Below are 11,653 nucleotides of genomic sequence, written 5' to 3' on the forward strand. Positions count from 1 at the left end.
CTCTGCCTTTGCCATCCCCTCCGCCCCGTTCACCACCCACGCTGCCATCGCCTCCCAAAGCCTCGCCCGCAGACCACGCCCCCCGCCTGAAGCTTGACAGGCTTAATCAGCAACTAAACAAACGGAAGCGGAAGAGTGACGAAGAGCAGCGGCAGCAGAAATAGCAACTCCTACTGTGAGTAATCCGGAAGCTGGAGCAGCAAAAGCGTGGATCCTCATCCATTCGGCGGCTAAGCGATGCAGTATAGGCCACCATGGGTTCACAGACCTTGGAGATTCTGCGCCAGGGGGTGTGGGCCTCGCTGACCGGCGGTTACTTTTACGATCCGCATCAGGGCGTCTTCTGCAACGTGGTGCACCTTTACCTGTGGCTCTACCTACTCTGCTCGCCCTTCGTGGCCTACCTGGTAAGTAGTGACCGAGTGTAGTCCTATGTAGTCCGTTCATGCGGTCTTCTTGCAGTACTTTCCGAGCACTTGGTTGACATGGTGCCTGTATTGCGTGATAACGAGCTTAACCATTCTGATGGTAAAGCTGGCCAATTTGGCGCTGCACAGGCTATACGATCGCGCACAGACCATGTCCGAGGTGGACCTAAAGGCGCAGTTCGTCAAGGTCACCAAAGAAACGGAACCGCGCCACGACGACGAGGGCGGCATCGAGATGAAGGTCATCCGACCGGGCGGCTCACGCATTTCCGTCGAACAGGCCATTAATGAAGCAAGCGAGGAGAACAGCATCATGTCCATCGACAACGTGAACAGCATTATTGGTGAGTGGTTCTTCTGTGCTCACGTGCCATAGCCTAAGAACTTCTTTTCGCAGATCTCAAAGTCGATGTGCATCGCAAGAACAGCTCGGAGTCCATTGAACTCATGTTCTACGCCCCATCCATGCTATCCGGCGGTAGCCAACAGGATCAACAATCGCTGGCTGGTTCCGCCAGCGTTAGCAAGTCCATTCGGAGCACGGGGCCGGGCGGAAACTCGTCCACCAGCGCCGCCGCTCAAGCAGACTTGTTCAACAAGTACCTCACTGTCTATCCGGAGGTTGTCGAGGCGGCTGGAAGCAGTGCGGGTAGCGTAGATGGAGGAAGTAGTGGCGGCGACAGTAGATCAGGCGCAGCAGTGAGTACACTGGGACCTACGGGAGCGGGAACAGCACCAGCCCAGCACATACGCACTGGACATCTGTCGCGCAAGTGTTCTGAGGTGTTTAGCCGCCGCCATCGACGACGTCTGGAACGACAGAGCAGCTTGGACACAGCTGCGGCGGCTGCAAACTCCAACGCGGAGAACAAGTTGATGCGCAATCAGTCGGATACGATAGCCACAGCGGCACCCTCGTTCCTGCACTCTCAGCCAACGAACAAGGCGCGCGGTCAGACCAATCCGCGTCAGCACTTTATAACCAGCACCCCATCGACAGGAATAGGCGGAGGAGATGCTCCCTCTTCATCTACCGCCGTCGTGGTCATTGCCCCCGCCTCGAACTCATCAGTTAATCCTGGACGTTCCTCGCGTCTGCAGCGCCACAGAAGTTCGGAGACGCATGACGAGCGGCTGAAGCACCAGAGCCGTGGTGGACTCTTTCAGCCTATTCTCCAACTTCCGCACCACAGTGCAGCCAGCAGCATCGGCGCACTGGCAGTGATCGGTGGAGGAGGCAGTAGTGCCGCAAACGACGTGGAAGACATGGAACTGGGCCTGGTTAGGAATGCGGGCAGCGGTGGAGTGGCGGATGCTTGTAGCCGGGCACTACAGTCCTGGATATTAGGTAAGCTGATACAAAATCAGAACTCTCCATTGTTGTAGCTTAGAAACCTCAATAAGTTAGTTTTATTGTATTTAATGTACTATGTTGCCCATGTAGATCCCTTTCCGGATGTGTACCTGGAGGACGATAGCTACACCAAATCGGATTTGGGCATTGAACAGCCACACCAGCCAACTTTTCGCACCCAGCATCGTCATCACCATCACCACCACCACCTGCATCATCACCTAGGAGGTGCAATCATCCGTAAGGATCCAACCAGCACAATGTCTGCACTTCAATTGGCTGCAGTTACCCAGCCAGGAACGGGAGGATCGGTAACAGGCGGTGGTGGAACAGCAGGTGGAGGTGGATCTGTTGCTGGTATGAAGCGACGCAGACATTCCAACGCTACGAGCTACAAACACGGCTCGAGCCAGGGCAACAAATCGTCTCTGGTGGGCGGAGGAGGTTCCAGGGGCACGTCTGGAGAAGCAGGCACATCCGCGGGGGCCGGAGGAACTGGTGGAGTGAGGCGCATTAAGAGCGCAGCCCTGGAAGTTCTTTGCCAGCAGCCCTCTGTGTCCAATCTCAGTCCGCACCCCAACAGCGTGGAGGCCATCTCGGGTCAACAACAGATGCGGAACCCTCTGCCACCTCCTAGCAAAAGTCTGGTGCGAAACCAACACCTCAACCTGTATCCTACGCAAGGCTATAGCGACGCAACTCCCTCGGCTGGAGGAGGAGCGCCTGGTAACAGCAGCACATGCAGCAGTCTCTTTTTCGGAAGCTCCAGCGCCTGCGGTTCCACAACAGCATTGATTGAACCTCCAGTATACCCCATAGTGGAGCACTCTGACGAGAAGATGGCACATGAAGAACACGGTGATGATTGCTTGGGAATAGGACAAGGCAACGCCGATGATGACGATGAGGTGGACGACGTCCCGATCCGAAGAAGAACGCGGGCGTTGGGCTGCAGCCAAACGCACTACAGTGTTGAATCGGATGTAGGTGGCTTCTTGGCAGACGAAGTCGGCGCTGACGAGGATGTGTTTAAAGATTTTGACGACAACCTTGAGCACATTCTTAGTGAGCTGCAGCAGACGCATAATCAGCTGGATGACGTCCTAAAGACCCACGATCTCCATCACCACTCGCATTTGCACCACCATCATAAAGCAGCATCAGTGGAGGGCGCTGGGTCGTCGGGAGGATCCGTGGCAGTAGGGGTAAGTGCCGGAAATGATGACGAAGACGAGGAAACGGAGGATAATAACACGGGGTCGAGATCTCCATTGCTCAACGATCGCAATCGCCAGCCGGCAACACTGCGAGAGATTCAAGCTGACAAGCAACTCCGTCATGAGCTATCACACCAGTCCGGGGCAGTAATCCCAGCCCCTAATCCTCCCGTCCCCATACGCAGCGAGGCGGACTCTGGCTGCCCTTCAAGTGATTGCGAGCAAGTGAGCGCCAGCTCCAAGGACCAACTGCTGTCGGGAATAGAGTTGGAGCTGCAGCAGTATCAGATCCTACAAAGATGTCAACTACACGAAGAGCAACCATGCACCTCGAAAATGGCTGCCAAAAGCCTGGGAGCCATTCCAAAAGTGGTAAAGTACCGAGAAGTGGATGAACTGAGAAGAAGACGCAGAGGAGGCTCCCCGGCAGATGCGGCTGAGGCTGGAAACGAGTTTGCCCTAGTCAAACAGACCAAGCTGGCCTCGCGGAATTCCTCCTCCTCGAATTCGACGCACAGCATCAGCTTGACCGATAGCTTGACGGCTGACATTCACAAGATGCTCTGGCTGATGCACGGCGGAGCCGTGGACGACCGGGGCCGTCCAATTACCGGCACCTTGGCGGACGGCACTCCGATCCCGGCAAGCAGCAGCCTGGTCCCGCCGAACATGTCCAACGCACACTTCCAGTTCTACCAGGATGCCATTCAAGCGCTTCAGGGCACCCATCCCACTTCCGGTTCCAGTGTGGAACACATGACCAACATTGAGCGGGCGTTGGCTAAGGATAAGTTGCGCCTGGATGCCAAATTGATGTGCGAGCAGCTGGCGGCGGCGGCGGAGGCCAACTCAGGAGTCCGAGGAAACACACTCGCAACTCAGCAAATGACGCAGCAGCAGGTGGGCATGCTAATGCGCGGAGGCTCTAGCTCCCGGCACCCATCCAGTGCTCCGTTCTCGGTCCAGGGATTAATCAATGTGATCCGAAGTGAGCGCCAGGCAGACCGCAGCCAATTGGACGCATTGCAGCAACTAAGTGATGCGGCAGCAGCATTGGCGGCTAATGTCAGTGAGGCTGCCTCCGTTTCAGCCTCCGGCGCAGGAGGAGGAGCATCAAGTGGCGGGGGAGGAGTCTTAAGCGCCCTAGGACTGGCGAATCACCCCAGCAACCAGATCAGCCAAATCAGTCAGCTCAGTCAGATGAGCCAGCCCATGCTGAATGTGGACGGGCATTTTGCACCCTACTGCGACTACTGGACCCGACCCGCGTGCCTTCTATCCGCGACAGAAAAGCCAGCGGCTCCAAAGAGTTTCTACAAGTACCGATTCAAGTGGTGCGGCCAAGAGCACGAGTTCAAGATTGCCATGGACCGGCTGGAGCTTCTTGCCCTGTTCGACCGCGATCTCCACTGGATGCACGTCCTTCTGGCCAGTCTGCTGTGCACCCTAGTAGCCTGCTTGGGAGCGGCGATCTTGCAGCACGATCACTACAAGGATCTATGTGCCCTGCTCTTTTGCGCAGTGATCGCGGGAGCTCAGTACTCGCTAGTAAAAAGTGTGCAACCGGACGCAGCTTCGCCAGTGCACGGATTCAACAAGACAGTGGCCTACTCGCGGGCTATATACTTCTGCCTTGCCGGGGGCATGCTGTTGCTACTAAAGCGCCTAGATACGAACTACGGGGAACGGACACCGGACCCGGTGGTATTCTTTGGCATGCGCTACTCGCCTGCCGATGTGGTTGCCCTCCTTCTGCAGGCGCTCTACATCTTGCTGCTGTGCTTCCCCATCATATTCTCAGTGGGATTGTGTCCCCAGATAAACACGTTTCTTATGTACCTGCTCGAGCAGATCGACATGCATGTCTTTGGCGGAAATGCTGCTAGCAGTCTTCTAGGTGAGACCCTTAAATCCCTAGACTAATTTCTTATACTAATTCCTAATACTCTATAGGTTCCTTTTTGTGCGTGGTCCGGTCGGTGCTAGCTGTAATGCTGCTTTACGGACCTCTGTACGGAGCATTGGACGAGCAGCGCGGAACGCAGTACATTCTGTTCTCCATCTTCTGCGCTATGCTGGTACCCCTGGGCTACCATCTGTCTCGATGTGCCAGCGACTTCAGCCACCTGTGGCGGCTGATCAAGACGTGCATTGTGAGCACGTATCGGGACGATGAGGATGAGGATCTCAGGCAGATGCAACATATAGCAGCCGGAACAGTTACCGGATCAGGGACTGCCAATAGCACTGCCCTTCAATTGACCACCAGCACTCCAAAGCAGCACAGGCTAACAGACATAAAAACGGAACCTGAGCAGATCGAGCTGAGCTCGCTAGAAAAGCTAACAGTCAACGAAGAACATCACGAGAAAGAGCACGGAGCAGATGATCAACTAGAGACGGATCAAGATCTGCCTCTGCAACAAAAGCACAGCAAATCAAAAACTTCGTCCTTGGGCAGCAGTCAGCAGACCCTGGGTAAGACGATCAGCAGTAGCAAGAGGGCCATAACCGCCTCCAGTTCGTGTACCTCCATTGGGACGGGAGAACCAGCGGTGGAAGCTGGAGCGTTTGCCGAGGAGGCGGTGGAAGGCGAGGATCAACGTAGGAATACACTGGCTGGCGAGGTGGGGAGCAAGCACGAATTAGTGGAGAACTATGACCCAGCCGCCAAAATTGATGAGTGTGAGGACAAGATCTCCAGATCATCTGCCACAAACCCCGGGGACATGTCTACGTTGACAGCAGGGGCGGGCACAGCCACAACTGATGCCACACCCGCTTGCGTGGAGGCAAATCCCGACGCCGAAGCTGAAGCACCTGCTGACGAAAAGCAACAGCAGGGGATTCTGGGAACGGGAACTGGAACTGGAACTACCGAAGCCAGTGAAAATGGCAGTGGCGGCGGCGCTAACGGAAATACTAATGGCAATGGGACTGGCAACGACCTTCCCGATCCACTCCCACGAAAGCTGCAGGCTACAGTAACCACTCGTCTGAAGAACGACTTGGTGGTGATGACCCTGCTGGCGGTCAGTGTACTGGGGTTGCACTGTAGCACCGTGTTCACCGCCCTGCAGCCGGATCTCAACGTGGTTCTCTACTCGTTCATCGGTGTACTTGGACTTCTGCTGCACTACATCGTGCCGCAGATGAGGAAGCACATGCCCTGGCTTTGTTTCGCCCGTCCGTTGCTCCGCCAGCGTGAGTTCGGCCAGTTTGAGGTGCTCAACGCCCCCAAGATCATGTGGTTCGAGAAGCTCTACATTTACCTCAGTGTCCTGGAGCGGAACGTGCTCTTTCCCCTGCTGGCCATTTCCTCTCTAACGGCGGACTCGCAGTTGATTGTGGCTAAGTTTGGATTGCCCTGGGGCACGCTCATCGTGGCGATCTGCGCCCTAAAGTGTGAGTCATCCGATCAAAGAAATCGATCATTTGAAATCGTTATTAAATGTACATAATATATCTAAGGACTGAACTGCAAACCCTATATGCAGATCTTCCATCTCCCTCACTTTTGAGCTAATCCCAATCCATCTATCTCTTATTATCAGTTGTAAGGAACGCTTACTCGGATCCGACCAACCAGTACCTGATCATAGTTTTTACGGTTCTGCTATTCCGCATCGACTTTGCCATGGCCACAGAGACCTTTATTATAGACTATTTCTTTGTGTCGCTGGCCTTTCGCAAGTGCTGTGACTTCCTGCTTAAGGTGAGAACTCGGCCTGGCCATCATAATACCCAAATGCATGCTAATGCATGTTCTTTCTTAGCTGCAATTTATTGTGACGTACATCGCTCCGTGGCAAATTACTTGGGGATCCGCCTTCCACGCCTTCGCCCAGCCATTTAGTGTACCGCACTCGGCAATGCTGTTCCTGCAGGCGGGCATCTCCGCAGTGCTCTCCACTCCGCTCAATCCGTTTTTGGGAAGCGCCATCTTTCTCACGTCGTATGTGCGTCCTATTAAGTTCTGGGAGCGGGACTACAACACGCGCCGGATAGACCACTCCAATACGAGGCTAAGCTCCCAGCTCGAGCGGGACTTGGGTGCGGACGATAACAACCTCAACAGCATCTTCTACGAGCACTTAACCCGCTCTCTGCAGCACTCTCTGTGCGGTGATCTCCTGATGGGTCGCTGGGGAAATGTCAACCAAGGAGACTGCTTTGGTAACAACATAACTTTATACCTTACCTGCAAAGAGGCTAAGAGACCCCGTTTATCCTTTCAGTTCTTGCCTCGGACGATCTAAACTGTTTGGTTCACATCATTGAGCTAGGCAATGGGTTATGCACGTTTCAGATGCGCGGCTTGGAGTTCCGCGGCACCTATTGCCAGCAGCGCGAGGTGGAGGCCATCACCGAGGACGTAGAGGACAACGACGGATGCTGCTGCTGCGATCCGGGCCACTTGCCCCGATTGCTCAGCGCCAACGCCATGTTCTCCACCCGCTGGCTGGCCTGGCAGGTGGTCGCAGCCCAATATGTCATCGAGGGCTACTCCATATCAGACAATTTAGCCAGCGCCACGCTACAGGTGTTTGAATATCGCAAGGTGCTCATTACCTACTACATTAAGGTGAGCCCTCTGGATTATCGCGTAATAACTTTAGCTAATCAAGAACTATCTTATAGAGCATCATCTACTATGTTGTAAAGAATCCGAAGCTTGAGCAGTGGCTTGCCTCCGGTCCCATACAAGATGCCCTCCAGCATACGCTAAGCCGACAGTTCGTTGACCTAGATCCCATTTTTAATTTCAATTTAGACGAGGACTTTGATTTTCGGGCAGTAGGCATCACGCGTTCCAGTTTTTGCTACGTGTACCTCAAATGGATCAATTACTGTGTGGATATGCGTCGAGATGCCAACTCCATGGGAGGCGCACCATCTGCCCAAGCACCAGCAGCTGCTGGAGGAGCATCGTCCGCCCCAGCAACAGCGGGTGTTGCTCCGCCAGCGCCGGTTACGCCCGCCCACAATGACTCGAAGAGCACTCCCAATCTCTCGGCGCACGGTGGACAGGCTGGTCCGTCTTCAGGTCAATCCAAGTCACAGTCACAGCAGCAGCTGCGCCGTCCACAAAAGAGTGTTGCCCAGGAAACCAGCGCAGGCGGAGGAGGTGTAGTTGTCGGAGGGGCTACTGTCCCTGGCACAGGAGGAGTGACCGGTGGAGGTGGAGATCCGCAGCTGAGCAGCTCCCATAGCTTTGCCAATATCTCCCGGCAAACATCAGAGAGTGCTCCCGGACTGGGTGGCTACGTAGCGTATATGGATCAAAATGTTTTCGTGAAGCTGGCTAAGAGTAGCACCACCACAGGAGCAGGAGCCGGAGCTCCAACTAGCCGGAAAGAAAGTCAGGAAAAACCTGCACTTCGTCTGAAACTAGCCAGCGTGGGAAAAGATGCACCGCTCGTGTCTCTGTGCCTGGCCCTGGGCCTTCTGGCCAGGCGATCCCTGGCCACGGCCTCGCACAGCGCGTTGACCGGTGTGGAGTTCTTTCTGCACGGTTTACATGCTTTGTTCAAGGGAGATTTTCGGATCACATCGCCGCGCGACGAATGGGTCTTTGCGGACATGGAGCTACTTCATTCGGTTGTGGCACCAGCGGTTAAGATGGCCCTTAAGCTGCAGCAGGACCACATAACCAATCCCGATGAGTTCCTGGATCCTCATGCCCTGTACGATGCCATTGACAACTGCTCTAACGAGCTGGTAATTTCGCATGAGGCTGATCCCGTTTGGCGAAGTGCCGTACTACGTGGAGCACCCAATCTACTTGCCCTGAGGCACGTAATGGAGGATGGCTCGGATGAGTACCGCATTATCCGGCTGACAAAGAGGTGTCTCAGCTTCCGGGTAATCAAACTCAACAGAGAGTGCGTTCGTGGCCTGTGGGCAGGACAGCAGCAGGAACTGATCTACCTCAGGAATAGAAACCCGGAGCGCGGAAGTATCCAGAATGCCAAGCAGGCGCTGCGCAACATCATTAACTCCAGCTGCGATCAACCTATTGGGTATCCCATCTACGTGTCTCCACTAACAACGTCATATGCGGATACAAATGCCCAACTGTGCGAAGTGATTGGGGGCGCCATCACATTGGACACCATTCGGCATACAGTGCTGGGGTGGTGGCACCGTATACGAGAGCGATGTCGCCAGGGATGCAGTTCGGGATCTGCTCTAGAACCGCATCCGGGATCGGGACCCGTCCAACTGGGTGCCTGCAACTTTGGCAGCGGTGGCAGCGTAGTTGGTGTCGCATCCACTGCTACGGGAGTGGGTGCCTCGACAGGATCAGGTTTGGGAGTAGCTCCTCCCGGCACCGCTGGCAGCACGGGAGGCGAGTCCGGGGATCTAGCTCCCGTTTTTATTTCTGCTCCTCTCTACAACACTCTAACGGTTAACAGTTACTACAGCGTGCGTCCGGGAAATGTTCCCGGAGGACCCATTCCCGCAAATCTGGGCGGTAGCTATGTGAGCGACAGTTTGGCGGTGGTGCGTGGAGGTCTGGCAGTGATGCCTGTGAAACCCACATCCACTACACTTATTGCGGGTCTGCTGAACAGGGAACGTGATGAAACATCTGGATCGGGAGTTGTGGGAGCAGGAGCCAGTGGGCCCACCAGAGCAACGAGTAGTGGCGGAGTGCGCAGTCGAAGACCTGAAGTTGGCAGCAGTCGAGGTAGAGATCATGAACGCAGAGCCACTTTGCCCATAGCGAGCGGTGGAGCCGGCGGTGAGCCAGGAAAGGATCTTACCGCGCCTCAAACCCAAGTGGAACATGAATCAAGCCCACGCAGCACAAAGCTCTCCTCTTCTTCTGGCAGTCTGGGTCTTGGAATGGGCGTGGGCCTTGCCAACATTATCACCACGCCAGGAGATTATCCACGGAAAACCAAGGGACCCATTTGCCTCACTGCCGTGGACACAGGAACTAGTAGTTCAGCGGCAGAGGGAAAACCCGCAGGATCGGGAACAGTTGCTGGAACTGGAGGAGGCGGCGTTATCAGGAAGCCGCGCATTGAGATCTTCAAGAAGGTTATAATTGTTGATGACACTGGGGTGAGTAGACATAATTATAGACCCTTTAAACAAGGTAGTAAGCCTAAACCTAAATTGAACAGATTTACGACTGCCTGGACATCATCGATGCTGTTGTGTGGCCAACTGAACGAATGCGCAACAATGGTGGCAGGCTGTCCTGGAAGGACTGGAAGCCGAGTGCCGGCATGGTGGGCCATGTGGTCCACTGCTGGACGCCTAACCATAAGGATATTCGCTTCCGTTCGCATGTCAACCGCTATGTTTACCTCGTGGAAATCGGCGACCACTATGTGCCCGTAGAGGAGTTGGGCCTAAGGGAATATAATCAGATTATGGGCAGCACAGAGGAGATGGCCAATTCACGACGAAGCTCCATCCAGCGCGATTTTCACGAGTACAACATTCAGCTAAAGCTGGCTGGTCTTGCTCCAATTATTGGAGGCGGCGAATCCTCGACGGCAACGACCAGCGATGCTTCTAAATCACACAAGGGGAAAATACGAGCGGTAAGCAGCAGCAGTTCCGAGGACGAGGATACGTCGTCCACTCGCTCCATTCCATTGCCACAGGGCGATGATGGCGACTTGATGAACTTCTCCAGGCTGGTGAGCATGTGGAAGGAAATCATTTTGGACAATAACAAGAGAAGACTCTACGATATGGGTGAGTTGTCCCCAGAGCTGCTACAAAAACTGGATGATGCCGTTCAGCAGCAGCAGAAACTGGAAGATGCACTAGCGGAGGAATCTAAGGAAAAGGACACAGCCACAGTCACTGCCAACGAAGGTGAAGAGGGAGTAGGAGAAATGGAAATTGAGCCAAAACAGGAACAGAAAGCAGTGGTGTATATCGAGGAGCAGGCGCCGCTGGAAGAGGTGACCGTTTCGAAGCCCGAGGAGCAGCCAGCTCCGCTAACACCTCCGTCTAGTCCCGTTCCTGCTGAGACCAGCTCCACTTCCAGTGCCAAATCCCCAAGTTCCCCTTCATTATGCCAGGAAGAGGATGCAGTCGATCCGGAGGAGATCCCCGAACTGGCCTCCGAGGAGTCACCAAGCGATGAGAATGGCGAGAGCGAGGCGGGAACAACGGTCTAACAGGATCACATATATTTGCATTTGTTTGCTAAGCAAACACCCCAAAGGCAGGGACTGACACCAAGGCGGACATGGACACAACCTTGTAATACATATCAGCAAAGAGCAGAAATATGGAGATTGAAATCGCGGAGAGGAGACAACCTTGCCCCGGGCTTCCGCATTGTACGCCTTTTCTATGGGTGTGGCCCATGTCCGAGCACCGTTCCTGGCCAGAAAAACAAACAAACAAACAAGCAACAACAAATGAGAACACTTCCAAGAAATCAAAGTAATGTTTATAAAACGACTGCGTTTAGTGTATGCATAGGAATTAGGAGCAAACTACAATAATTCAGACAAAAACAAACAAAAAAACAAAGAATTCAATTTTAGTATTAATAAAAGTTATAGGTTATACTCGGTATATAGGAAAAAGAGCGCAAATCGAGAGCAGGATATTGGAACGGAGATCATAAGAAATATATGTAACTAATTGTTGTAACTTGCGAATTGTATAATACG

The 11,653-nt window shown here is 54.1% G+C and overlaps 1 protein-coding gene across 1 annotated transcript; it reads left to right on the forward strand.

Annotated features, from left to right (window-relative positions):
- Positions 1–254: 254 nt before the first annotated feature.
- LOC6616120 (protein pecanex) lies at positions 255–11,149 on the forward strand. The gene is made up of 10 exons (XM_002040449.2): positions 255–407; positions 463–772; positions 826–1,776; positions 1,873–4,896; positions 4,953–6,404; positions 6,554–6,714; positions 6,776–7,175; positions 7,238–7,584; positions 7,641–10,073; positions 10,136–11,149. The coding sequence occupies exons 1-10, from the start codon at positions 255–257 to the stop codon at positions 11,147–11,149; spliced, it is 10,245 nt and encodes a 3,414-aa protein (XP_002040485.2).
- Positions 11,150–11,653: the final 504 nt, after the last annotated feature.

The sequence above is a fragment of the Drosophila sechellia genome, chromosome X (assembly GCF_004382195.2).
Source record: "Drosophila sechellia strain sech25 chromosome X, ASM438219v1, whole genome shotgun sequence".
Lineage (NCBI taxonomy): Eukaryota > Metazoa > Arthropoda > Insecta > Diptera > Drosophilidae > Drosophila > Drosophila sechellia.

What these genes read in the sequence shown, in the direction of transcription:
- LOC6616120 (XM_002040449.2), top strand. Translation starts at nt 255, where the DNA reads ATGGGTTCACAGACCTTGGAGATTCTGCGCCAGGGGGTGTGGGCCTCG. An exon ending in GGCGATCTGCGCCCTAAAGT is followed by an intron (nt 6,405 to 6,553) that starts GTGAGTCATCCG and finishes TCTTATTATCAG; the next exon opens with TTGTAAGGAACGCTTACTCG. An exon ending in CAACCAAGGAGACTGCTTTG is followed by an intron (nt 7,176 to 7,237) that starts GTAACAACATAA and finishes TTATCCTTTCAG; the next exon opens with TTCTTGCCTCGGACGATCTA.